The sequence below is a fragment of the Nyctereutes procyonoides genome, unplaced genomic scaffold, assembly GCF_905146905.1.
Source record: "Nyctereutes procyonoides isolate TBG_1078 unplaced genomic scaffold, NYPRO_anot_genome, whole genome shotgun sequence".
In the NCBI taxonomy this organism is placed as follows: Eukaryota; Metazoa; Chordata; class Mammalia; order Carnivora; family Canidae; genus Nyctereutes; species Nyctereutes procyonoides.
This window is the reverse complement of record NW_026575135.1, coordinates 34,776,101-34,800,270: the sequence shown is the minus strand read 5'-3', so window position 1 is coordinate 34,800,270 and position 24,170 is coordinate 34,776,101. Positions and strand designations below refer to the sequence as shown.

The 24,170-nt window shown below is 40.6% G+C and overlaps 1 protein-coding gene across 1 annotated transcript in view; it reads right to left on the bottom strand.

The window, feature by feature from the left end:
• SLC24A2 (solute carrier family 24 member 2) overlaps positions 1–12,135 on the bottom strand; it is a 235,674-nt gene extending 223,539 nt beyond the window's left edge. The window contains exons 1-2 of the mRNA XM_055302669.1: positions 12,055–12,135; positions 9,070–10,157 (exon numbers count right to left, since the gene is read on the bottom strand). Of these exons, the coding sequence (XP_055158644.1) occupies positions 9,070–9,999 (930 nt within the window). The 5' untranslated portion in view covers positions 10,000–10,157; positions 12,055–12,135. The remainder of the gene's footprint in view (positions 1–9,069; positions 10,158–12,054) is intronic.
• Positions 12,136–24,170: the final 12,035 nt, after the last annotated feature.

The window sequence follows — 24,170 nt, the reverse complement described above, 5'->3', positions numbered from 1 at the left end:
AGGCGCAGAGACATAGACAGAGGGAGAAGCAGGCTCCATGCACCGGGAGCCCGATGTGGGATTCGATCCTGGGTCTCCAGGATCGCGCCCTGGGCCAAAGGCAGGCGCCAAACCGCTGCGCCACCCAGGGATCCCTGCAGCAAACTTTAAATGACTTTCTCCCATGCAAGTTGTTCTCCTGTCTGGAAGAACTACCTCCCACAACATGTCCAAGCTAAAACTTTTGCTTGGCCAAGCCAATAAGTCATTTGTGTGGAAAGACCTCAGGTAAGCCAATTTAGAAACAGAATTTGTTGAGACGGGAATGGTGAGAGTCTGGTCTTCTGTTTTAAGTAACTTTAATTACTTTGACACGATTAGAGTGTTCCGTATATATACACTAGAGCTTCCAAGGACAGAAATGACAAGCTGGCAGCAATGTTTTAGGTCATCCCGGTCAAGTCTCCCATTTTCCAGATGAGAAAATAGGAGTCTTAGGTGACATAGGATTCCCTATGGTCACATGGCCAGCCCCTGGGAACCTCATCTCCCAACTCCTGAGTCACAAGGCCTCCTTCTTCAAAATAATTAATCCTTCAAAACAAAAAAACATAAAACTTCCTGTCTTTATTTAGGTGTGGAAATCATGGGGAAGGATGAAAGCTAATGTTAGTGATCCTCAACATATATTTTTAAGAGATCTTTGAGTCATCATAGAAAACTTAAGAAATGACACAAAGGACACACAGCAAACTGGCAACTTATTAAAAAATTAATTCTCAATAAACGTATCTTTCAATAGTGTCTCAAAGAAATACAAATTAAAACAAAATGCTATATTGCACTGCAAAAACATAAAAACATTAAAAATTATAATAGCCAATACTACCAAGTATGTCACAATGTAGCAGAAACTTTAAAAAGCTCATAAATAGGATTTCTGGGTGGCTCAGTGGTTGAGCATCCGCCTTCGGCTCAGGGTATGATCCTGGAATCCTGGGATCAAGTCCCGCATTGGGCTCCCCATGGGGAGCCTGCTTCTCCCTCTGCCTGTGTCTCTGCCTCTCTGTGTCTCTCATGTATAAATAAATAAAATCCTTAAAAACAAATAAGAAGCTCATAAACTTTGATCCAGAATTTCTGGTTCTCTAAAATCAGAAATTTGTGTGTAAGGCTATTTGTTGTAGCATTTTTTATAGTAGTGACATATTTGCAACATTTTATATTATGAAAATGGTTTTCTATTATAAAATAATACTTAACAGTGAATTACATTTAATGATACAAGGAAATGATCACAAATAGTCAAGCTTTTTTAAAAAAAACTAAAATGTGGGGCACCTGGGTGGCTTAGTTTGCTAAGAGTTTGCCTTCAGCTCAGGTCGTGATCCTGGGGTCCGGTCCTAGAATTGAGCCCCTGTCAGGCTCCCTGCTCAGTGGGGAGTCTGCTTCTCTCTCTGCCCCTCCCCCAGCTTGTGTACTCTCTTTCACTTTCAAATAAATAAGATCTTAGAAAACTAAAATGTTATATACCCAATACAAGTTTAAAGTTATGTATATCCAATATCATTCCAATTTATCTAAATACTTAGATATATATGTGAATATGCATGTGATGTGTGTGTGAGAAAAGCCTCGAAGAAATGCACAGAATTATTTTTGGATGGTGCAATGAAGAGATTATGGGCTATTTTAAATCTCTTTTTAATATTTTTATGTGTTTTTATAATCCTATGATGAATATATTACTTTCAGTATCTGGTAAAAGTATTACTTAAAAGGCAAATTTACAGTGCCCCCCCCCAAAAAAAATAAAATAAAGTAGTCCCAAATAATTTTCTGTTAGAATTGCTTCTTAGATTTGACTCAAAATTTGCCATTGGATAGGAGTTTCGTTGATGAGAAGCTTTATTACAATGCTTAGGCTGCATGAAACACTCTGAGAATACTCAATTAAAATTCCATATCAGTATCCCTTGTTATATGCATTATCTTTTGACAAACCCACAGTCTGAAACATATATTTCTGGCAATATAATGGGCCAAATATTCAGAGAATATGAATTCTCAGTATGTCACACCCCCAAATGTTGGATATTATATTTTTAAAGTTCTCTAACTATGTTAGTGAGGAATCAGAGGTTTCTTGAAGCAACAGCATCAAGTAAGCACAAATCCAGAGGGGTCTGTATTGCTTCGTCTTCAGAGTACTTGGCAATCCCCAGTGGCCAAAGACTAGGTTTTTAAAAGCTACAAAGGCCTAATAGGGAGGAAACAATTCAGAGACCTCCCCTTCCAATAAGTGAGAAATGAAGGGTTGATACTCTTAGCAGGTGAATAAGGGAGAAAAACCTGCCTAGCAAGGGGAAATAGCAGGATGGGCTTATCTTCATCTTGGTTTTGAGTGATATTGTAAAAAGAAAGAGAGAAGAATCTCCTTTAAAAAATTTCTACCACTGGCTCACACATATGGGTTTGGAGTCTGAATTCACACTACCTGGGTAGAAAAAGGTCAAACATTTGAATTAGAATGATGCCAGGTTGGTTGTGCTATCAGGCACTTGCCTGAAAAGCAACTGCCTCTAAAGAAACACATTTAAAACCCAGACCTCAATGACTTCTTATGGGTAAAGTTCCAAGAAATAGGAATTCAAAGTTGTGTTTTTTAAATCACTAAATACCTAAGAAAGCAACTCTACATGATCAAGAATCAATAAAACAGCAAAACTAGACCTGCATGGATACTGTCCCAAGGAATATCGATTATGAAATATAATGAATTTAACATTTCTAAAGAAATTGATAAATGATGAAGGAATAAGAAACAATAAAAGTCAACCTGACAGATATGAAAGAGCCACAAAAAACCTCTAGGCATAAAACAATATAATAATATTAGGAACCCAATGGATGATCTTTAGAGATTAGACAACATTGAAGAGAAAATTAGAAACTAGGAGGTCAATATAAAAAAATGAACAGAATGAAAAAGAAGAGGTAGAAAAAGAGTAGTTACAAAATGTGACAGATGGGTTGAGATGGTACAACATCTGTTTAATCAGAATTCTAGAAGACTATAGGAAGAATGAGGTAGAGCTGAAACTGGTGGAATGCACTAACCTGCAAATTCAGGAAGTTTAATGAATCACAAATTGGGGATAAATAAGTAAGAAAAGAATATTTGACATGGCATAAAGAAAATGTTAACCACCGAAAACAGAGACAACCTTAAATGTAGTCAAAAAGAAAACATGGATTTCTTACAAAGGAGCAACCTTTACACCTGACAGCAGTTTTTTTCAACAGCAAAAACAGAAGTCAGAGATAGTGGAATGTTACTTTCAAAGTAAGATGAGAAAATAATTTTCTACCCACACTGTCTTTCAGGACTAAAAGTGAAATAATATCTCTAAGGAAATAAAAACAAGAGCATTTACTATTAATTGATTCTTGCTAAAGGGACCTATAAAAAATATCAGTAGAGTAAAAAAAAAAGAAACCTCCTGAAAAGAGGTCTGAAATGGAAAAAATGAGGAGGAGAAAAGCTGGTAAAGAAATGGTTAAATCTAAAAACACTGATGGCATAATAACAATGTCTAATTTGTAGGGTTAAAAAAGTTAAGTTATATCTCAATAAAGCTGTTATAAAACAGGCAGGAAGGTGGAACTTAAATCATGGACTTTGACTCATATATATATATATATATATATATATATATATATATATGACAGAGGACAGGTGATAGAGTTAAAAGGTTCTAAAGTCCTTAGGTTGTTTGGCAGCAGTGTAATTAACCTATACTATGTTAAGTTTAATATACATGTTAAAATTTATAAGCCAACACTAAAAGAATAGAAATAGAGTGTATAAATTGCAAACTATTAAAGGGACAAAGAAATTTAGGGAAAAAAATTCAATGCCCCTCCTTCTCCAAAAAAAGGCAAGGAGAAATTATAAAAAAGAAACAGATCAGAATGAATAGCAAGTATAAAATAGCATAACAGAAAGAACCCAAATGTAACACTAATCGCAATCAATGTCAATCAACTTTCCAGTTAAAAGATGATTGTCAAACTGAATTAAACAAAATGTAGCTATATTCTGCTTACTAGGGACTTATTTAAAATAAAAGAAGGTTGAAAGTAAAAGAAAGGAAAAACAAAACCGGTCAAATCCACCCTGAAGGTGTACTTGCCTCCTTAACAGCCAAGGAACAGTTTAAACATAACAATCCCATTCATTGTTAAAGCTAAAATACAAATTATCTGGTTCTACCAAAAAGAAAGACAGACAGAATAAAAAGGAAAGAAAAGGGGAAGAGAGGAATTGGGGGTGGGTGGGTGGGAGGAGAAATGGACAAAGGAAGGAGAGGAAGGAAGGGAAGTGGTGGCAAATCCTTGCTCCCAACATTGCCAGGATTCAGAAAATTTAGATATTCTCTTGCTGGAGAAATCAGAATAGCAAGGATGAAAAGCCAAAGATAATCTGAATTCTGTGTATTAAAATCCAGTGGGCTTTCTGGGTCTGTTGAAATGTCTTCACTCTTGGAATTACATGCAGTAACTAAATTAAAGAGTTTGCTTTTAATATAAGTAGAAGGAAACAGAAGAAGGAAAAGGCATAATGGTGTATCCCTAGATAAACATGCTACATTTACATACTACACCTAGTCAGTCAAGAATTTTAAAGTCTACATTTTCTTTCTTATGAGAAGGACAGAGAGTTTCCAAGTCCACCAAGTAACACTATCCTTTAATTTATTATAAGGATGATCTTACCTTCCCTTCCTTGGAAGTTTGTACATTAATTTTACTAATTTATTTCCTAGGTGTGGAGGGGAAACAAAGGCTGAATAAATAGTATCTTCCGTGCCATAAGTGAGCTTGGACCCATAGATTTGTACTAATAAAATTATTTAGGTTTAGCACCTTATAAGAACTACTTCACGTTATGAGGAATATTTATAGTATTGCTTCAATTTTGTTTTTCTCATGAACATTAGTAACAACTCGAACTACAGGAACTCTATTTACAAACAACTTTTCAGGAACATGCAAACCAAATAAAGCAAAGCACGCTGAAATTACTAACTAGCCTACTCAACTACTCAGATTTAAGCGTCTTTATTTAGACCATTCCCTTCATTAGAACTGGGCTGAATTGCTGTCAGATTATAATGCCAAGACTAAGAAGAAGCTAAATACCATGGACAGCTGCTTTCTAGGCCAATGACGGCCTAGCACCATAACAGATCAAGGGACCTCAGGCAGCCAGGCCAGAAGCATAGCAAAATGCTCTGAATGCCCTGAAACGCCACTGCTTCACATCCTGCAGTATTCAAAGTTATTCCTGACCAGCTATGGAGAGGTTTTTAGAAGAGTCCCAATAATTTATAAATAAGAATACCATTAAAACAAAAACCTCTGCTTAGCATAGATATTCCTTAACCCCAGTTAACAGCCTACTTATTTCAACCAAAATTCTACACAATAAAATTTCAGGACAATAAATGCACTTGGAGGTTTCTTAGAGTTTATGATAATATCTGGCCTGCAAATATTCACTGTATGTGAACCAGGGCTTATAAATATCATACTGTGACAAATAGTATATGCCCCTAAGGGAGACAATGACCTGCTTAACTCAATGATTCACTGGCATGAATTCCAGCTTTCAAAAAATGTGAAATTCTTGAATTTAAAATAATTTATTCTAGGGGTGCCTGGATGGATCAGTTGGTTGAGCATCCCACTCTTGATTTCAGCTCAGGTCATGGTTTCATGGTCATGGGATAGAGCCCCACATTAGGCTCCATGCTCAGTGGGGAGTTTGCTTGAGAGTCTCTCTCTCCCTTTCCCTGTGACCCTCCCCCTGCTGACATGTACACTCTCTTTCTCAACTAAATAAATAAATCCTAAAAAAAGAATTCATTTTTACTTACTTTTCATTTAATAATAGAAGATAAAAGGAAAGGTACTACCATTTATTAAACAACCCACATTTGCCAAGGGCATTGTTAGCCACTTAGCATTCATTTCTTCATTTAATAATTTTCCTAGCTTCATGAAGTAGGCATTATTATTTTCAGGTCCACATTAGGAAACTGTGGCTCAGAGAGTTTATATAACTTCTGAGATCAGAGAGCTAATTACACATTGGGATTGAAATCTTTTTCACCCTGAGTCAATGCCCCATCTCTATTTACACTGTGATGACTCTGTGTAACTTTTTAAAAAGGATATGATACTCACTAAAAGAAATAGTAGTAATAACGAATGGGTGTAAAAATCAAATGAGATGAGAAACTATTACTATAACTATGAAAAAATATGCCAGTTCACATGTTTCACAGTTGCCCCATGACATATATCCTCAATAATAGAACCAAATTAGAATTTTCAACCTGTCTATTGAAGCATGTAGTTTCCAAAAACAGTTCACTGCCAAAAGCCCAGCAGAGCTGATGATTTTTGAGCAAGAACCACGGATGATTTGTACAAGAATACCTAAAATATGTTTCCTCTAGTCTCCCAAACTCCCATGCTCCATAGTTATACAAATAAGACCACGGAAACATGCTTAGTATTCTGTTTCTTAAATTCTTCTACAGCATAGCCCTCTCCATGAAGATTTCATTGAGGGCTGCATTTGGGTCAGGGTCTCTTTCCTGCATGTTTTGATGGCATCAGAAGCACAGGCTTCTGGAGGATAGGTGGGGTATGTAGTCACAGAATGAGAATGGAAGGCCTCATTCAAGGACTCATCCCATTTGAGACATCTTAAGTTCAGGGCTTGGGCAGCAAAACCTCCATAAGATTCTGAAATCAGGCATATTGATACAACTAGCTGCTGAAACAAATTTTTTTTCCAACAATGCTTCAAAGATGAAATTGGCAAGGTGAAATGCCCTGAAGGAAATCTTACATACCATTATGTACTTCTCCACCTAAAAAATGTGTTCTAGCATTTTTGAGGAATGCTAAACAAGACATAGTTATGTTTAAAAAAATTCTATTCTTGTCATAATTTATACTTCAATTTAGTTACTAAATGCCACAAGAAATAATAATGATTAAAAGGAATAAATTAAAGCTATTTAGTGCTAACATGGGGAAATAATACAATGAACATATTTGAGAGGGATAACAAACAGGAGAAATAGACTTGAATCTAATCTACTTTCTTTTTTAATTTGGTAAATCCAGAACTTCCAAATTTAAAACATGCACAATATTAAGCATAGTGCAAAATTATGGATTTGAATTAACAACTGCTAAGGAACGTCAGCCTAAGCTACTGATTTTTAAATATAAATACGACATGACAGTCACCTACTATAGTAGGTAAAGATTCTTGCAGAGCTCTACTTTAATGGTTTACAACTGATTGAATATGGCCTGTAAACTGTATTTAAAAAGTTACTACCATGTGCACAAAACCAGCTCCTCCTGAAATTACAAAATCTCCCCACAATCTTAACTACACCATTGAATTGCTCCGCAAATTCCTTTATCATAAATGTTGTCAGCATAACCTTCGGCAGAATTTGTTTTTAAGTTAATCGAGTTCCACCGTTGTGTAACAAAACAAAAATATATTCAGCCCTCGAAAAGACTTTTTATCCTTGATGTGCCCAGGATATTTGTAAGATACCAAATCATTTCCTTGACTCTAAAAAAATATGCCTTTCCCTTGGCAATTATTAAGAACTCTAATTGGAATAAACCTATAGATTATGAATGAAAACCACTCAAACTAGCCATCAGGCTTGAGGGATCATCCTGTTGGCTACAAAATTAGAGCAAGGAGAGGGGTCCAATCAGGCCCTCAAGGATATATTCAGGTCTAATATCTAAATGCTTACTTGCCATGTCTACTGGTAAATGACTTTTTTTTTTTTACTACCGTTTCTAACAAACAGTAATACACTGAGTGAAATGTCAGAAAAAAATACAGATGAAAACATTTTTCTTTTACATGTAATAAATAGCAATATTACTGGTGTTTTGGTTTTTGTCTTTTTACTGCACTTTGCTTTCATGCTATGGTTGCCACAAAAATGATAAGTGGTCATCCAACCTGAATGTAAAGGAATTATGCTAAGTTAATACCTTTTTTTTTTTTGGATAAAATATCTCACCCTCCACTCAACATCTGTTTTTTGCATACATGAGAATTTTCCCAGATGCTAGTATGAAAAATCTGCATATGTATTTTGGTTTTCTGTTTAAAATCACATTCAGAGACAACATTCCAATGTTAGGATATAAATCAGAACCTCATTACTATATTTAACATAAAATGTTATTGATGTGTTTATTCATTATTTTAAAAAATTAGTTTATAAACTTGCAGACCAATTTATTCTAAGCCCTCTACCAATTTGCTCACCACCTAAGTGCTTACTCTCATCATTAAAACTCCCTCATATTCTACTGTAAAATTATTTTGGGTCATGTTTTTCATGGCATGCAAAAGTGCTGTAAGGCCATGGAGGCAGACAGCAGAGCTTGGCAATCACTTCCTGTCATGGATCCCAATCAGTTCCTGCTCAAGTGGTCTGATGATCACTGGGTGGATCAAGAAAAATGGCTATGATCACCGCAATGACCAGTCCTTCTGGGTCCTGCCGCCAACTTAAAAGTACAGCTCTGGTGACACAAACAAACTTTCTTCTTTAAATGTCGCTAAAGTGATGGTTCTCGATCATTGTCATGGCCCTATTTAAAAAACATGCCTGAAATTTGCTAGGCTACCGACACACACACTTTCCCATGAAAAGTAAATTGCTCACAAAATCATTATGCCTCCTTTCGGATGTAAATAACTGTTGAGTTCACTCATGGATACTTGCACAACCCATACTTATCAATGTTTTACTCTTAAGCAAGTGGCTTGAGAATTTAGGAGATATCCACAAGAATATCTCCAAATTATGTTTTCCCACTGCCATGTCAGTCTGGCTACCACAGAACTGCAGAAAGCAATCTGCTACCCACTAGAGCCTCACACACCATCACATTAAAAGAGTGGTAGATCTCAAAAACATAATTATTTAGAACATTGAATAAACAACCACCACCACCAACCTTTGCTTGGGCCTCTGGTGCTGTCACCTTGACGACTTTATTGCGATTTATCATTTGCTTCACCCATCTTTCTACTTGGACGTTGAATTTCATGAAAACCACATAGCCAAAGTAAGCTGTTAAGAGAAGCAAGCTTTCCCACCACATGATAACATTATCCAGGAAAAATATGATCAGCATGATCAAGTCAACGATGTAGAAGGACACATCCCGAAAGAGCGGCCACCATGTCAGGTTTAAGATTTCTCTAGAAAACAGAGCACACATGCCAATAACAAAGAGGATATTGAACACTGCTGAGCCCACGATTGTGCCTATGCCAACATTGCTGTGAGCAATAAATACCCCTATAAGAGATGTGAAAAGTTCTGGGGCCGAGCCCCCAGCTGCCATAAAGGTGGCTCCAGCCACATCGTCAGAGATGCCCAATTTCTCAGTGATGACAGTCAAAGAAGGAACAAAGAACTCATCACAGACAATGGCTAAGGCTATGAACATGTAGATCATTCCAATGACGTGCAGAATGATGGCGCCTTTTCTTCTCTCCTCAAGGGAAAAGATGTCTCTTGGGTAGTCTCCTTGGGCATGATCTGTAGTATTCTCAGATTTGCCTTCCTGAGAAAGAGGTGGCTGTGGAGTGTAATCCAGAATCTTGTCATTTAAATCTAAGAGGGTTCTTTGACGGTAACCGTGTATTGCCCTAGGGCCACTTGCACCAATGACCTCTTCTGTGCTCTGTGTCTCTGGCTCAGAAAAGGCACTGATTGAAAATGAGACAGTGCTGATGGCTACTAGGCCCATGAGAAGGCCCAAGATTCGAATTAACTTCAGTTTTTTCCTGACATTATAATGTCTCCTGCAGCCAGACAGTGACTTATCCAAACACCATTTCTCAAGGAAGGTGATGGCAGTGCTTTGGTGCAGATCCATCCTTGGTTTTCTGGTGGCTGTGGTGGTCTTCAAATTGTAGACTCAACCAGATAAGGTTCTCTCATACTTTTCTTCCCTTTAGAGTCAACGGTGCTTGTGGGGGAACTTCTACAATCAGGGATTCTTACACGTCACAGGAAATGTTTTTGACATTCAGGCTTAAAGAAAAATTAAAACAAGGAGAATAAATGACAAAATCATCATATGTCTTTTCTACAAAAAAAAAAAAAAAACTTTGCATGTATGATAAAGTCCTATCCTGTGTTTGACCTTGGGTAAGTTACTTAACTCGTGCCTCAGTTTCCCCATCTCAGAAATAAGAACAATTACTGGTGGCAACTGCCACCAAGGACTGCTTTGAGGATGAGACACTTAGAGTAAGATGTGGCACCTAGTAAGCACTTATAACAATGATGTGTTTATAAATTCAAACATTTTGGTAAATCCAATGTTGGATAGACTATGTAGATGTGTGTGTTAAATATAAAAAATTTGTAGATGAAAATCTATCACCTTTAAAAATTTATCCCACCTCTACTCATGTAACAACCTCCCAGTGATAAAAGATACCACTTCTTTTAGAACTATCTAAGTACTTGACAACCAATAATTACCCATTGTGTTTTCTTTTTGTTCAATTATATAATTCCAGTTGAAGGCATGCTTTTCTATCTAATCCATCATTTGAAAGCACTGAGCGTCAGAGGAGACTGCACTGTTTTCCTGTAACACATAAAGATCTCAGCGTCTTTATTTTTCATGAAAAGCTTCTCCTATGCCTGATGCAGCAAATAGCCCTTTAAAAATTTAAGTTCACAAAAGAATGTTCTGGTGACATGGGCTGCCTTCCCTAAATACCTAGCTACTATTTTCAGCTGAAGCTTATTTTTAAAAACAACCTTCAGTCATATGTAAAATAGACAACATAGTTAAACAACTCCTAACAAGTAGGCTATTTCTAGAGACTAAATGTGTATTTTGTAAACAATATGCAAGCTGCAGCAGTACCTCTTGTCCACAAAATCTGATAAAAATAGCCCCAACACTGACTCTTCTGGTAGGTTAGATAGTCAAGCAGTTTTCATTCTCTATCCCACAGAGATGGGTAAAACATCTAGACACCACAGCAGCTTTTCTGAAGGTTCCTATTTAAATTTTTCTCTAAAAACCCTGTCGTGGTTCCTTTTTATATCACCGATTTCATTTTAGAGGCTCGCTGAGATCATCTCAGGTGTAAAATAAGCTAATTAAACACACGCCGGTTAAACACTGAGATAAGCTGGAGCTCAGGTTTGCAGAGCGGAGCAAGAACACAAGTCAAACCAGGCTAAGATGCTGCTACCTATCACAGAGATTTGGGGGCCGGCTGCAGATGTCGACGCTTCGAACACCAAAGATTAAGCGACTCACAGCGCTCCGGGGATTGTCACAATGCCGGCCAGCGCCACGGGCAGGGACAGACTCAACTCCCAGGGCAGGGCGCACGACCAGCTCCAGCGAGCCGGCTCCACCTGCAAACCCGCCGCCTCGCTCCACCGGAGCTGCCTCTGCCGGAGAAGTGCACCCCCAGCCGCGCCCCAACTTTGCCTTGTGTGGTCCCAAACTTTCCCCGGTGGGTTAACAGGAAAATAAAACTAAAGGCCGGACGCCCCACCAAGCGAGCGGGGATGCGGCTAGGGAAGGCGCTTGGCCAGCATCTGCCCCGCCCCCCGCCCTCGCCCCCCGATCCTCTGGGGGTGGTTTGGGGAAGGGGAGCGTTCGTCCCGCGCGTCTACCCCGACGGCAGGCCCGGCCCCGCCGCGCCCCCCACCTCGGAGCCGGAAGCAAGGGCGCTCGGGGTGGAAGAAGCGGGGTTGGGGGCGGGGGGGGGGCTCGGAACCCGCGCCCCGGGGCCGAGAGAGTTAGCGAACTCCTCGCGGGGCCTGGGGCCCCCGCGGCCCCCGCAGAGCCACCTGTGAGCCTGCAGCAGCGGGATGAGCGCAGCCGGGTCGGGCGCCGCGGGCACTGCGGCCCCCGAGCCCGGAGGCTGGCGGGGACCCGGCCGCCCGCACTTACCGGGATGCGCCGGGAGGACGCGCGCGCGGCGGGGGCTGTCCCCGGCCCTCCGCCTCCCCGCTCCGAGGCCCGGTCTCCGGCTCCCGCTCGCGCTCGCGCTCGCCGCGGCTCCCGCCGGCCGGGGCTGGGCTCGGGAGGAGACTGAGCCGCGGCGAGCCCTGCGCGCCGCCTCCGGTGCTGCCCGGCCCCCGCCCGCGCGCCCCTCCCTCTCGTCTCTGCGCGGGGAGCGTGGCCGCAGCGCGCTCGGCTCCCGCGCCCTCCGCTCCACGCCTCCCGGGCGCAGAGGCCGCGCCGGCAGCCGTCTCTTAGGAGATTTCTCCGCAGTGGGGACTGGGGTCAGGCTTTGCAGGCGAGCAAGGACGCAGAGGAGAAATCGTACAGGTCGGTGACGCGCCTGCTTCCCGGAGCCTGAGAGTGCTGCCAACTTTGGGGTTCATCTATGCTGGGCACCTCCTCTCCCAATTATCTGCAGAAAGTGACAGCAGTCACCTATTTGTGTAGGAAGCTGTGTAATGTGTAATGGTGGAGAAGATGTTCAGTGAAAAGGCGTAAAGGCCTGCAGGGCTTGTGTTCAGGCCCAGGGTTCCTGAAATCTCGGGTTGGGAAGGTCGGGACACTGAAGGGCCCCGAGGCTTGCAGCTGACCTTTCGTTTAATGGGTGATGAAAGGGAGACCCAGGACACAGTGTCGTTTTGAGTCACAGGGCTCAAATGCTGGCCTCTGGACTCCCAGTCCAGTGCTCTTTCCTGCCCTGTTTGGAAAGCAAGATTTCCCGGACCACAAGAAATTGAGTCAGGCTTTTTGGGGATTAGAGGCAAGAATCTGGGCTAAAGTGTGGAAGAAGATGAGCCAAACAGGTGACCTTCAGAAGCTGTTTTTAGCCAGCCCAGCTAAAACTGTCAAAAGGGTACTCAGCAGGAAAAACCTTTGAGGCAATCAGCTCACGGTTTCCACTCTCTTCACTCTCCATCTTCCTGTTTTCTGTCTTAGAGAGGGTTTCATGCCTTCCTGGGACTAGGGGAATATTCTCATATCCAGAAAGCTCACTACCTCTGATTTTGAGTAAAACTCTATACTCAGGCCTCTGCACTTACTCTTCGTAAGTCAAGAGAAGCCTTGGGAACTTACAGATCTCTTTTTCTTTCGTCAAAACCAGGCATTTAAGACCACTGTCTTACTAACGATTTCAAGGTCCTCTTTTGGAAGTCAAAGGCCAAACTTTTTAAACCTTTACTTTTTTTTGGAAATTTCAGACATATACAAATGTAAAAGAATAGTGTAAGGAAATTCCACCGGGCGATTATCAACCCATGGCCAATCCTGTTTCATCTATACTTATTTTTCCTGTGCCATCATTTTCAAGGAAATCCCAGATACATTATTGATAAATATTTACAGAAAGCAAGTAAGCTATCAACCAGTACTAGGGTTTTGTCGAAAAGACCGAAGAATCAATTAAAATAAGTTCCCACTAGGCAAGGATGGGTCATTTTGAGCACCCAAAATTCACAATAATTGTAATTGTTTCAAACATATCAAATATGATTATAAGTTCCTTATGATTCTAAAGCAATTCAGTTGATTGGTCATTGTTGAGAGATAAAAGGGAATGAACTCATTACTTTGAAGCTGTTTTAGAAAAAAGAAAATAATCATGCATTTATTTTGCCTCTTCTATACAGAATGGACTGCAGGGTAACCAATTAGGCTATACTTTTACTCTGCCTTTGTTCTTATTTTCCTGGCATAACAATCCTAATATCCTCTGATGCAGTGGATGTCTGACTACATGAGGTGGGATCGAGGTGGGGGTGGATCTTCTATACGGGGTTCTGCTTAAGAGGAAAAGATTGTAATGTGTTTCTAGAAATATTCCTATAAAGAGCCAACTATTTATTTATTTTTAGATACCTGCATAAGTATAAACATTAATTGACATCATGCTTACTCTTTTATTAACTGTGATTTCTCTGAACACAGAGTTTATAGGAGTCATTGGTAATTACCACTTAAGAATGTTGAGCTCTTTTTGTAATTCTGGAGGAGAGAATTTCAGAAATCAACAATGAATTTTAAAAAGTGTGGGATCATCCTTAAGCTAATAGACTCTTTTTTTTTTAATGATAGTCACAGAGAGAGAGAGAGAGAGAGAGAGAGAGAGAGAGGCAGAGACACAGGCAGAGGGAGAAGCAGGCTCCATGCACCGGGAGCCCGACGTGGGATTCGATCCCGGGTCTCCAGGATCGCGCCCTGGGCCAAAGGCAGGCGCCAAACTGCTGCGCCACCCAGGGATCCCTAATAGACTCTTTTTAATATAAAACTGCCAAAGGGAAAAAGGAACCAGGTTCCCGGTCAAGATGAAGACTTTGGAGCATCCTGAATTCACCTCCTCCCAGCGAAAGCACCCAATCAACAGCTACGTGGAGAACAATTTCCTCTGAAAAAAATACCCAGAGACATTGGCTGAGAGACTCCTTGTCAGGTAGGGGGCGCTGGGACACACGGTCTTGCCATATACCCCACCCTGGGTGGGAGGACTGACCTTGGGGAGGGAACTCAAAAAAGCCAGGCCTTGGCCCTAAGGAGCTAAGCGGGGTTGAATTCCCTATTAGGCACCCCACCTTTAAACATCTGCAACTGAAGAAAATCCCCCGAAACATTTAGCCTTGAAAACCGATGGGGGTCAAACCCAGGAGCCCCACAAGGCTGCGATGACGGGAGAAGCAGCTCTTAAAGCCGCTCAGAACAGAACCCTTGGGTAAGGGGTGCTGGGACTTCATGTGGTTGGATCCCCCACCTGCCTGTCCTGGAGCTCCGCCCTGAGGCGCCTGCATCCTGTGGGCGCTGCAGGGATGCTGTCCGGGGCAGGAGCCTGGTGCTGTCCTGTCCTGTGTCCTCAGCAGGTGGATGGGGGTGGCTCCAGCAACGGAGTGTGTGCGTGTGTGTGATCTCTACACACTCCCTCTGCCTGACTCTAGCTGGTGGGCTCCATCTTTACACTGGCACTCTGCTGTACTCCACAGCTCCAGTATCTCCCAGAGGGGAGCTTTTACACACCTCTGACACCCCTAGTTCTTACCTGTAGTGCCCTGCTCTTTGCAGCTGCTGCCAGAGGTGTCCCCCTTGATCACCTGCTGTAGTGGCTGGGAAGTGTGGGGGGTGGGAGGCGCTCATCTTCCTGGGTCCCACAGGCCTGGAATAATCGTACAGCTAGTTTTGGGCAGTCTGTGTCCCCCACCCTGACCTCCACCCAGGGCACTGCAAGGACAGCAGCCTGAAACATACACTCAGTTTTTCTGTGAAAAAGGCCTATTTCCTTGTTCTGGAGCTTCAGCCGGAGCTTCAGACCTATATCTAAAGGTCTGGGCCCATGCATACCATCTCTGCGCTCTTTCTCTGCATTGCCACAGCTCTCAGGTATCTCCCATAGAGGCTCATACAGTTATCTGCAGCCCTGATTTTTGTCCCCAAGGGACATGTCTTGGTTACTTAGCACTGGTGGCCTGTGGGGCTTAGGCTTGTGACCCTAGGGGACTGTATATATTTGCATACTTTAAAAGTTGGTACCGGGCTCCCTGGGTGGCTCAGCGGTTTGGTGCCTGCCTTTGGCCCAGGGCATGATCCTGGAGTCCTGGGATCGAGTCCCATATCGGGCTCCTTGCACGGAGCCTGCGTCTCCCTCTGCCTATGTTTCTGCCCCCCCCCCCACCTCTCTCTGTGTCTCTCATGAATAAATAAATAAAATCTTTTAAAAAATAAATAAATAAATAAAAGTTGGTACCTCAGGGTCTGCCTCTAGATGCTGAGATCCTCCCCTCTGGGACATTGACAGGTCTTGGCACACCTTGAACTCCTGGGAGCCATTCAAATAAAATAGGCTGCTTGGACAATCACAAAAGTTTGAGAGATGAGGAAGAGCTAGGGCGGGTTGAACAATCAGATTCATCTCTTATAGGAGGCCACACCTTCGAGACTAGAAGAAGTGGCTATTTTAGCTAATGCTTAGGGAAAATGAAGAAGCAGAGGAATGGTTCCAAACAAAAGAACAAGATAAAACTTCACAGAAAAACCTTAATGAAAATGGCCAACAGGATGAGTTAATAATTTACTAAGCACCCATATCATCTTCACATAGAAACATAGGATGGCATGGTTTATGATAGGATTGGTAAGTTCCCCTTGCTTCCATCTAAAATGACATATCCAATTGGCACTGTGTCTATAATTTCACCATGAGAAATTTATTGTGTTGGGTTTTTATTTTACATCTTCTCCATAATAAATTGAGAATTTTTTAAAAGTCAATGGTGCTGAAGTTATAATAAGCAATTTTATATTGTTTTTGACTTGATGTTCAGTCTAAAGGAGAAAAGTTCTAATAAATTTTCTTAAATGGAACGTAGAAGAGAGATAGCTGAGCCAGGAAGTTGTGGGTAACCAAGAGACAACGTGAAATACTCAGTTTTTACTTTGTCAGTTTAACCACCTCTTTTTTCATTCTCCCTTCAACACACAACCTTCTTCCTTTCTTTTATTACAATTCCACCTTCTCTGTTATCAATATCTTCAAGTAACCAGAACATAGAGGAAGGACTCCATGTGTACAAAAGTAGTAATTCTCATCCTTGATTCTCATTCAATATTGGAATCAACAGAGGGATATTTTTAAAAGACTTATAACAACAACCTGCTTTCCTTCCTCCTTTGAGCTTCTTGAGGACAAGAATCAGATCCTACATTTCCCAGCATCTAACACAATGCTTGGCATTTGTTCAATACATATCTGTGGCATGAATTAATGAGTTGATGGCAAATGCCGTTACTCAAAGGAAAATGAATCAATCAGGAGGTGCAGGTTCTGCTGCAGTAACAAAGAGCTCAAGGTGGCTAAAAAGAAAGGTTTTGTTTCTTATTTACACTACCTGTTCTTTGTGAATTTTGCTATGTCATGCTCACTCCTGATGCCAAGCTGGTTACTGTCTGGAACATTGCCAGAGAAAAAAGATACGTGGCAGATCTTATACTCGATTTTAAAGCTTTAGCTGAAAGGTGATGCTGTTCAGATTTTATTGGCCAAAGCAAAGCACATGGTTGTATTTTCAAGGGAGCAAGAAGGTATGGTTGCACTATGTGCTTGAGAGAGAATAGGACGATTTGGTGACCGGCACAAATGACTGTCACCTTGGAGAATAGGAACAAAGGGGGAACTACAAATTTTCATTTATCTCTTCAATCTCATGACTTTTATCACCATTATTTCCTAATTTTACAAATGAAGAAACTGAGGCTCAGTGAGGTTAAGTGGCTTGCCCAATATTAAGTGGTTCTCATTTGCCCAATATTGGTTCCCACGCCCAAGTTCTTTCTACTGACCCTCATTTTATATGACTGAGATTTTTAGTCTTTGCCTACTGAGACATAGTTGCATTTTGCCTGCTGTGATCATATCCCTAGGTGATGCCTGTGGGTTTTTTCTACCACCAGCTGTCTATAATCTAGGATAACTTTCTACTTCCTAAGAAGATCTGTTTTGCTTATTTAAAAATCACAGGTGTAAATGCCAAAATAAAATCCTGATGTTCTCTGAAAAATGTTCTCCTTTGGCCTCCAACTCTGGGCTGACTTTCTTTTCCTTTGCATTTGGCTCTCTTTTTTTTTTTTTTTTTTTGGCCAGTGGCTTTCCCCTTCCGGTTCAATAAGAACTATAAAGCAAGAAAAAGATATCTGTGGGGTTGAGAGATGTAAGTACAGACTTCTTTGCTTTTGACAGTGGTTTTTGCAATAGCACTTAAAGTAGCACACCCGAATTATTGCTCTTTCTTCTTTTTCATCTATTTAGGAAATGAGAAATGATAAATGCCTGTGATTCTTACATTAGGGACAGGATTTTTTCCGGGCTTAAATGCTCAGGAAGCACAAAAATTGAGTTTCTCTTGCAACCCCAGCTCAGCTCTGGCCTCCTGGGCACCAAGTTAGGCACAGTACTGAGACAAGGCTTAGAAGAGGATGGGAGCATGGTCTGTTGATTCTAACAAAAGGACCTAGAGTATAAAAACCTGGTTGTCTTCCTGATTCTAGTGGGGACTTCCTGAGTGACCTCCAGGGTGCCCCTCTGTCTCTTAAAGCCACATTACCAAGGAAAGAAGAATAAATAATACTGGTAAAAGAAGACCTGCTGGGGGAGAGGCACAGAGTCTGGGGGAGAAGCAGAGTCAGGACCATCCATTTGGAGGGCAAACAAGGAACACTTCTTTCTAACAGCTCAAAAAAATTGTACCACTGCTGCCTTCCTTTTTAACTACATTCTCTCTTTACCTATCTCTGGCTCAGAATTTCAACATAATATACAGTTTAAAATATTGGGAAAGGAGATATATGCCTTGAGCATCCAGTGTGTATAGGGCAAGCCAACAAGAATGTGCTACTGTATCTTTGGTTTTGAACATTGAAGATACTTGTTTTATAGAACTCATTAAAGTAAAATGTGTGAATCACTAATCATTTTCCCAGTTCAGCGGTCTCAAACTGTTTAGTTCAGCAACACTCTTCCCCCTCCAAGTAACATACGTGTGGTGGTGGTGGGGTTGGGGGGGGGGTCCTGATACCATGGGAGCACACCTCCCCTGGCCCAACACTGGGACTCAGTTAATAAGTCTGTCTAGTACTCCAACTTATCATTTCCCTAAATTAGCCTTTATGGGGATAATAGTGATAGTTTCTCTTCCACCTGCCACTCCATTTTGCTTATTTCTTAATCTGTTTATAATCAAGATGGACAATAGGTGACATATGACCCTCAAACACTCCAAATGTTACTACATGGCTTATTTTAAAAATTGCAGTTTTTTTCTCCCCACAACTCCTGCTTCCTTGTCCCTGGATGTATCATTTTTGTAGGTTTTAGCTGTTTGTTTTTCCCTGGTATTTATCATTACCTTTCAAAATAGTAGGCTTGTCTTTTTAATATCTTGATTTATCTAATGTGGATGTTAGCTATCAAATTCCTATTAAGAGAGAAAATTATTTCTTCCTCTTATAATGTCTCCCCACTCACTCCCTGAAGCCCTCATCTCAACTTAATCCTCGCCTCATCCTTTCAATAAAGAAATATCACAATTTTGAATAAATTAATATATCTTTAATCAATATGTCCTTTGAATTATGCAAATACAATCAGTTGAGCTGTCTAGTATACGAATTCACCCCACATCCTCTGATGGCACTGTTCATTTTTCCCTCAGTGTTTTTAAACATTTCAGTTGATATGCCTGTTTTATGGTTCCCCCATCAAGAGGCATCACTCCTGGAGCTCCTTGACCTCCCCCTACCTTCCTTGCCTGATCCCCTAATTAAAGCATTTTTTTCTTCTCCATTTTATATCTCTCAGGAGATTTTCAGCTGTATCATTTAATCCTTCTAGTATTAAAAAAGTCCACATATTACATTTTTAATTTTTAAAAGCTCTATCTTGTTCTTTGACTCTTTCTTTTAAAGACAGTTCTCTGCCTTTAGTCCTTAGGTTTAGCAGCGTCTCTTCCCTTGCTTAGGTAATGTAAGCCTCATAAGGCCATGCACTTTTCTTCCTTGCTAATTACTTTATGTTCAACACCTAGAACAGTAAATGCCTAGTAGGTGTTCAATAAAATCTTTGAATGACAGAAAATTTCTTATAGCTTATTGCACAGTCTTCCCCTTGAAGGTTCAGTTTCCTACAAGTTCCTTTTCACTATTCTGGCCTTTCTAAAATGTCTGGTTTACTTTGGTGTCTGTTAATAATTAAGAGTGAGGAGGGTACCTGCCTGGCTCAGTTGGCAGAGCATGCGACTCTTGATCTCAGGGTTGTTAGTTTGAACCCCCTGTTCGGTGTAGAAATTTCTTACAAATAAAATCTTAAAAAGAAAGATAATTAAGGGTGAGGCACTAAAACGCTAATTCAAAGCCCTCACTTGGATGGGACCTTCAAGAAGAAGATTACTATAGGGTAATCAAGTGAGGACTTGACCATTACATTGGAAGAAATGAGAGTGTCAGTATCTGCATAACTTCTCTTTGGCTGATCAATTTCCCCATGGGGGATTTCTCCAAGCTCCTACCAGAGATATTTATTCCTAGCTGCCAGCATTATGGGAACTGAGTAAGAAATGAAGTTGATGGAGTTTTATCATTCAGCTTATAGACTTTAAGATAGCTCACACTTGACCATAGCTTTGCCCTATGTCCCAGATAACTCTTGTTGAGCTTCTACAGAGGGTCAACCTTCAGTCTTCTTCCAGCTCTGAGAAGGGCCATCTCCTAGCTACACAGGGTGGGGGAAGATCTTTGGAGATGTCATTGCTTTTTTAAGACTTTCAGCGAAGCTTTCTATCTTTGGGGCCTATCCTATATCTTTGTGCAATTAGTTTTCTATTGCTGCTGTTAAAAAAATAAACAATACAACCTCAGCATCTTAAAACAACACATTTATTATCTTACAGTTCTATAGGTCAGAACTCCAGTATAGTCTCACTGGACTAAAAATGGAGGTGTCAGCAAGGCAATTTTTCTGGAAGCTCAAGGGGAAATCTGTTTCCTGCTCATTCAGGTATTGGGAGGACTCTGCTCCATGCTCTTGTAGAACTAAGGTCTTGATTTCCTTGCTGGCTGTCAGCTGGAGACAATGTTCAGTCTCTCTTTGTGGTTCATAATGAAGGCTAATAGATCACAGATGTTTTGTTTAGCCATTTGTGTGTTTATTTCTATTCAGTCCACTTTGGTCAGCACTGCAAATCTACCTGATATTCCCTCCCTCTCTCCTGCATCACACTCAAGTTTATTTATATGTATATTAGTTTCCTCAGGTTGCCAAAACTAGTTTCCACACACTTGGTAGCTTAAAACAACAGAAGTTTATTCTCTTACAGCTCCAGGTGCTACAAGTCTGAAATCAAGGGGATGGCAGAGATCTGCTCCCTCTGAAGTCTCCAGGATCCTTCCTTATTTACCTCTTCCTACCTTCTCTGGTGGGTCCCAGCAACCCTTGGCATTCTTTGGCTTGTGGCTATATCCCCCCATTCTCTGCTTCTTTCTTCACATGGCCTTTTTCCCTGTGTGTCTCTCTGTGTCCTCTCTCCTCCTTATAAAAAACCCAGGCATTGGTTTTAGGACCCATTCTAAATCTGTGATGATTTCCTCTTGAGTTCTTTAGCTAATATCATTTACAAAGACCCCATTTCCGAAGAAGACCCCATTCTGAGGTTTCAGGTAGACAAGACTTTTCTGTGGGGTGGGAATATTCAACCTAAAGTATGTGTAGCTAGAGTTCATGTCCAAGAAAACAATAAGGTTTGCCCACATTCTGACCACTCCAGCCTTTCCAGTCTATGACTTGAAACTGTGGTGCTGAGGCATATCATCCCCTTGCTTAGTCTACTTTAATTATTATTTCAAGCAAGAGATTAGATTTCTCATGCCTTGTCACTTATTTTGAGGGAATATCATTGAGCTCTGTTACTAGAATGTTATCTGTTACTTTTTTGGAATTCTCACTTAATATGCCCAAATATCACTGTCTTTTACAGAAATTCTTTATTATTAGTTTTTTGGAATAGAGCCATATCCTGGGTTCACTGTAGGTGGGATTCCCTTCATTATATAGTTTAGTTTTGTTGATTTGGAGGCATTCAGTGAGGCAAATGGAGACATACATTCATATACTACTACCTCTACTGAAAGACTACTTTTTTTCTTAAGGGCTACATACTATCTTCTAGGTGGATCATAATTTACTTAACAATTCCCCAATTACCCTATTGTTGTTTTCCAATTATAAATAGCAATGTACATTGATATATATTTAATTTGGTTGGAAAGACCCTATTGTTTGTATTGATATTGAAGTATGTCCCTTGCTACTGGAAACTCTGGGATGTCACATGCATCTTTCTCTCATGAGTTTGTTGACAAAGATGAGTCTTCTGTGCCAATGCTCTTCCCTGGATGTCTCTATTTCCCCCAATAACCAGTGGTAAATCTACCTTGCAATTACTCCACAAGGAAGACCAACAAACTTTGTCTTGTCTTGGCTAAATCCTTAGCAGAAGGATTAGGGAGAGTCACTATTTTCCCTCAAAAACTTCCTGTCCTGTCAGTTTTCCATACTAGGCACACATCGGACTATAATGGAGAGCATTCTTTATTAAGAGTAATTTTCTTGACCCTTCAATGGAGGAGTCCATGCAGACTTAGGACAGATAATGGTCAGACTGATTATTAAAATACTGAAATAACTCTGTACCACTTGGGAAATGTTACTATAGCAACAGTGAAGTTCATTCATAATATAAACTCACCAGCTCTAGTGAAAAGGTGTAGGATGTCTCAAGAACCCTTGATAAATGGTCACCTGTCATAAAAACATCTGAGAAACAGCGATAGCTCTATAGCCAGTTAGCCAAAGCCCCATATACAGAGCAGATAGATTATGTGTTCCTTATAAAACTGTCTGTGATTTGGGAGAATGACCAGTTTATTTTCATCCTGAAATTCTAGTTGTTCCTCCATCTAAGTAGGGTTTTTTTTTTATTTGTCTTTTATAGTTACTTTGTTGTAATTCTTGTGTAAGTGTATATTTTAATGTTTTGAAATGTAAGGATTTATAAAAGAGTGTTGAATAGAGATACCTAGAATGAAGGGACAATAAAGTTTGGATATGTTTCTCAATAGTTCTGTTAAATATAATTAACAGGAATAATTTGAATCTGGGAGTATAAAGAAGAAATAACATCAAAATTATATTATTTAAAGGTAAAAATGTTAAACATTTTGTTAGATTAGGAATCATGTTCTGTTAAATCTTAGGATTTAAACATAAGAAATTTATGATCATCATTAAGGGAAAAAAATAAATATCAAGAGTGAGTGAAACAATAAAAACTCAAAAGTTCAATAAAAGTCAATAAATATTTCAGGGATCCCTGGGTGGCTCAGAGGTTTAGTGCCTGCCTTTGGCCTGGGGCATGATCCTCGAGTCCCATATCGGGCTCCCTGTATGGAGCCTGTTTCTCCCTCTGCCTGTGTCTCTGCCTCTCTCTCTGTCTCTGTGTGTGTGTGTGTGTGTGTGTGTCTCATGAATAAATAAATAAGATCTTTAAAAAAAATCAATAAAAATTTAAAAAGTTTAAGTCAAATTCTTGAGAAAGTAAATGAAGTCACTTGAAATTCCTAAGAAGGAATGGACGTTTTTAGGCATGAATATTTAATAGGACTGTGAAAAAAAAGGAATAATATCAAATTGATAAATAATTATAATCTATATTTGTAGTCCTGGCTTGTTAAAAACAAATTTTTACTGGGGTGCCTGGGTGGCTCTGTTGGTTAAGCATCTGACTCTTAATTTTAGCTCAGGTCATGATCTCAGGGTTGTGAGATTGAACCCCACATCACTGGGCTCTGGGGTCAGAGGGGTATCTGCTTCTCTCCTTCTTCCTCACCCTCTTACCTTCCCCACCTGGCTCTATCTATCTATCTATCTATCTATCTATCTATCTATCTATCTATCATCTATCTATTCATCCCTCAAATAAAGAAATTAACCAATCTTTTAAAAAAATACATGTTTACTGACAAGAGAACACTACTTTTTATAAATTTAAATTTTAGGTACAGTTTCCAGAGTAGAATTCAGTGACTTATCACTTACACACACCTCCCAGTGTTGATCATAACAAGTGCCTTCCTATACCCATTGTCCATCTAGCCCATCCCCTACTCACATCCCTCCATCAACCATCAGTTTGTTCTCTATCTTTAAGAGTCTCTTAAGGCGGGGATCCCTGGGTGGCGCAGCGGTTTGGCGCCTGCCTTTGGCCCAGGGCGCGATCCTGGAGACCCGGGATCGAATCCCACGTCGGGCTCCCGGTGCATGGAGCCTGCTTCTCCCTCTGCCTGTGTCTCTGCCTCTCTCTCTTTCTCTCTGTGACTATCATAAATAAATAAATAAAAAAAAAAAATTAAAAAAAAAAAAAAAAAAGAGTCTCTTAAGGCGGGATCCCTGGGTGGCGCAGCGGTTTGGCGCCTGCCTTTGGCCCAGGGCGCGATCCTGGAGACCCGGGATCGAATCCCACGTCGGGCTCCCGGCG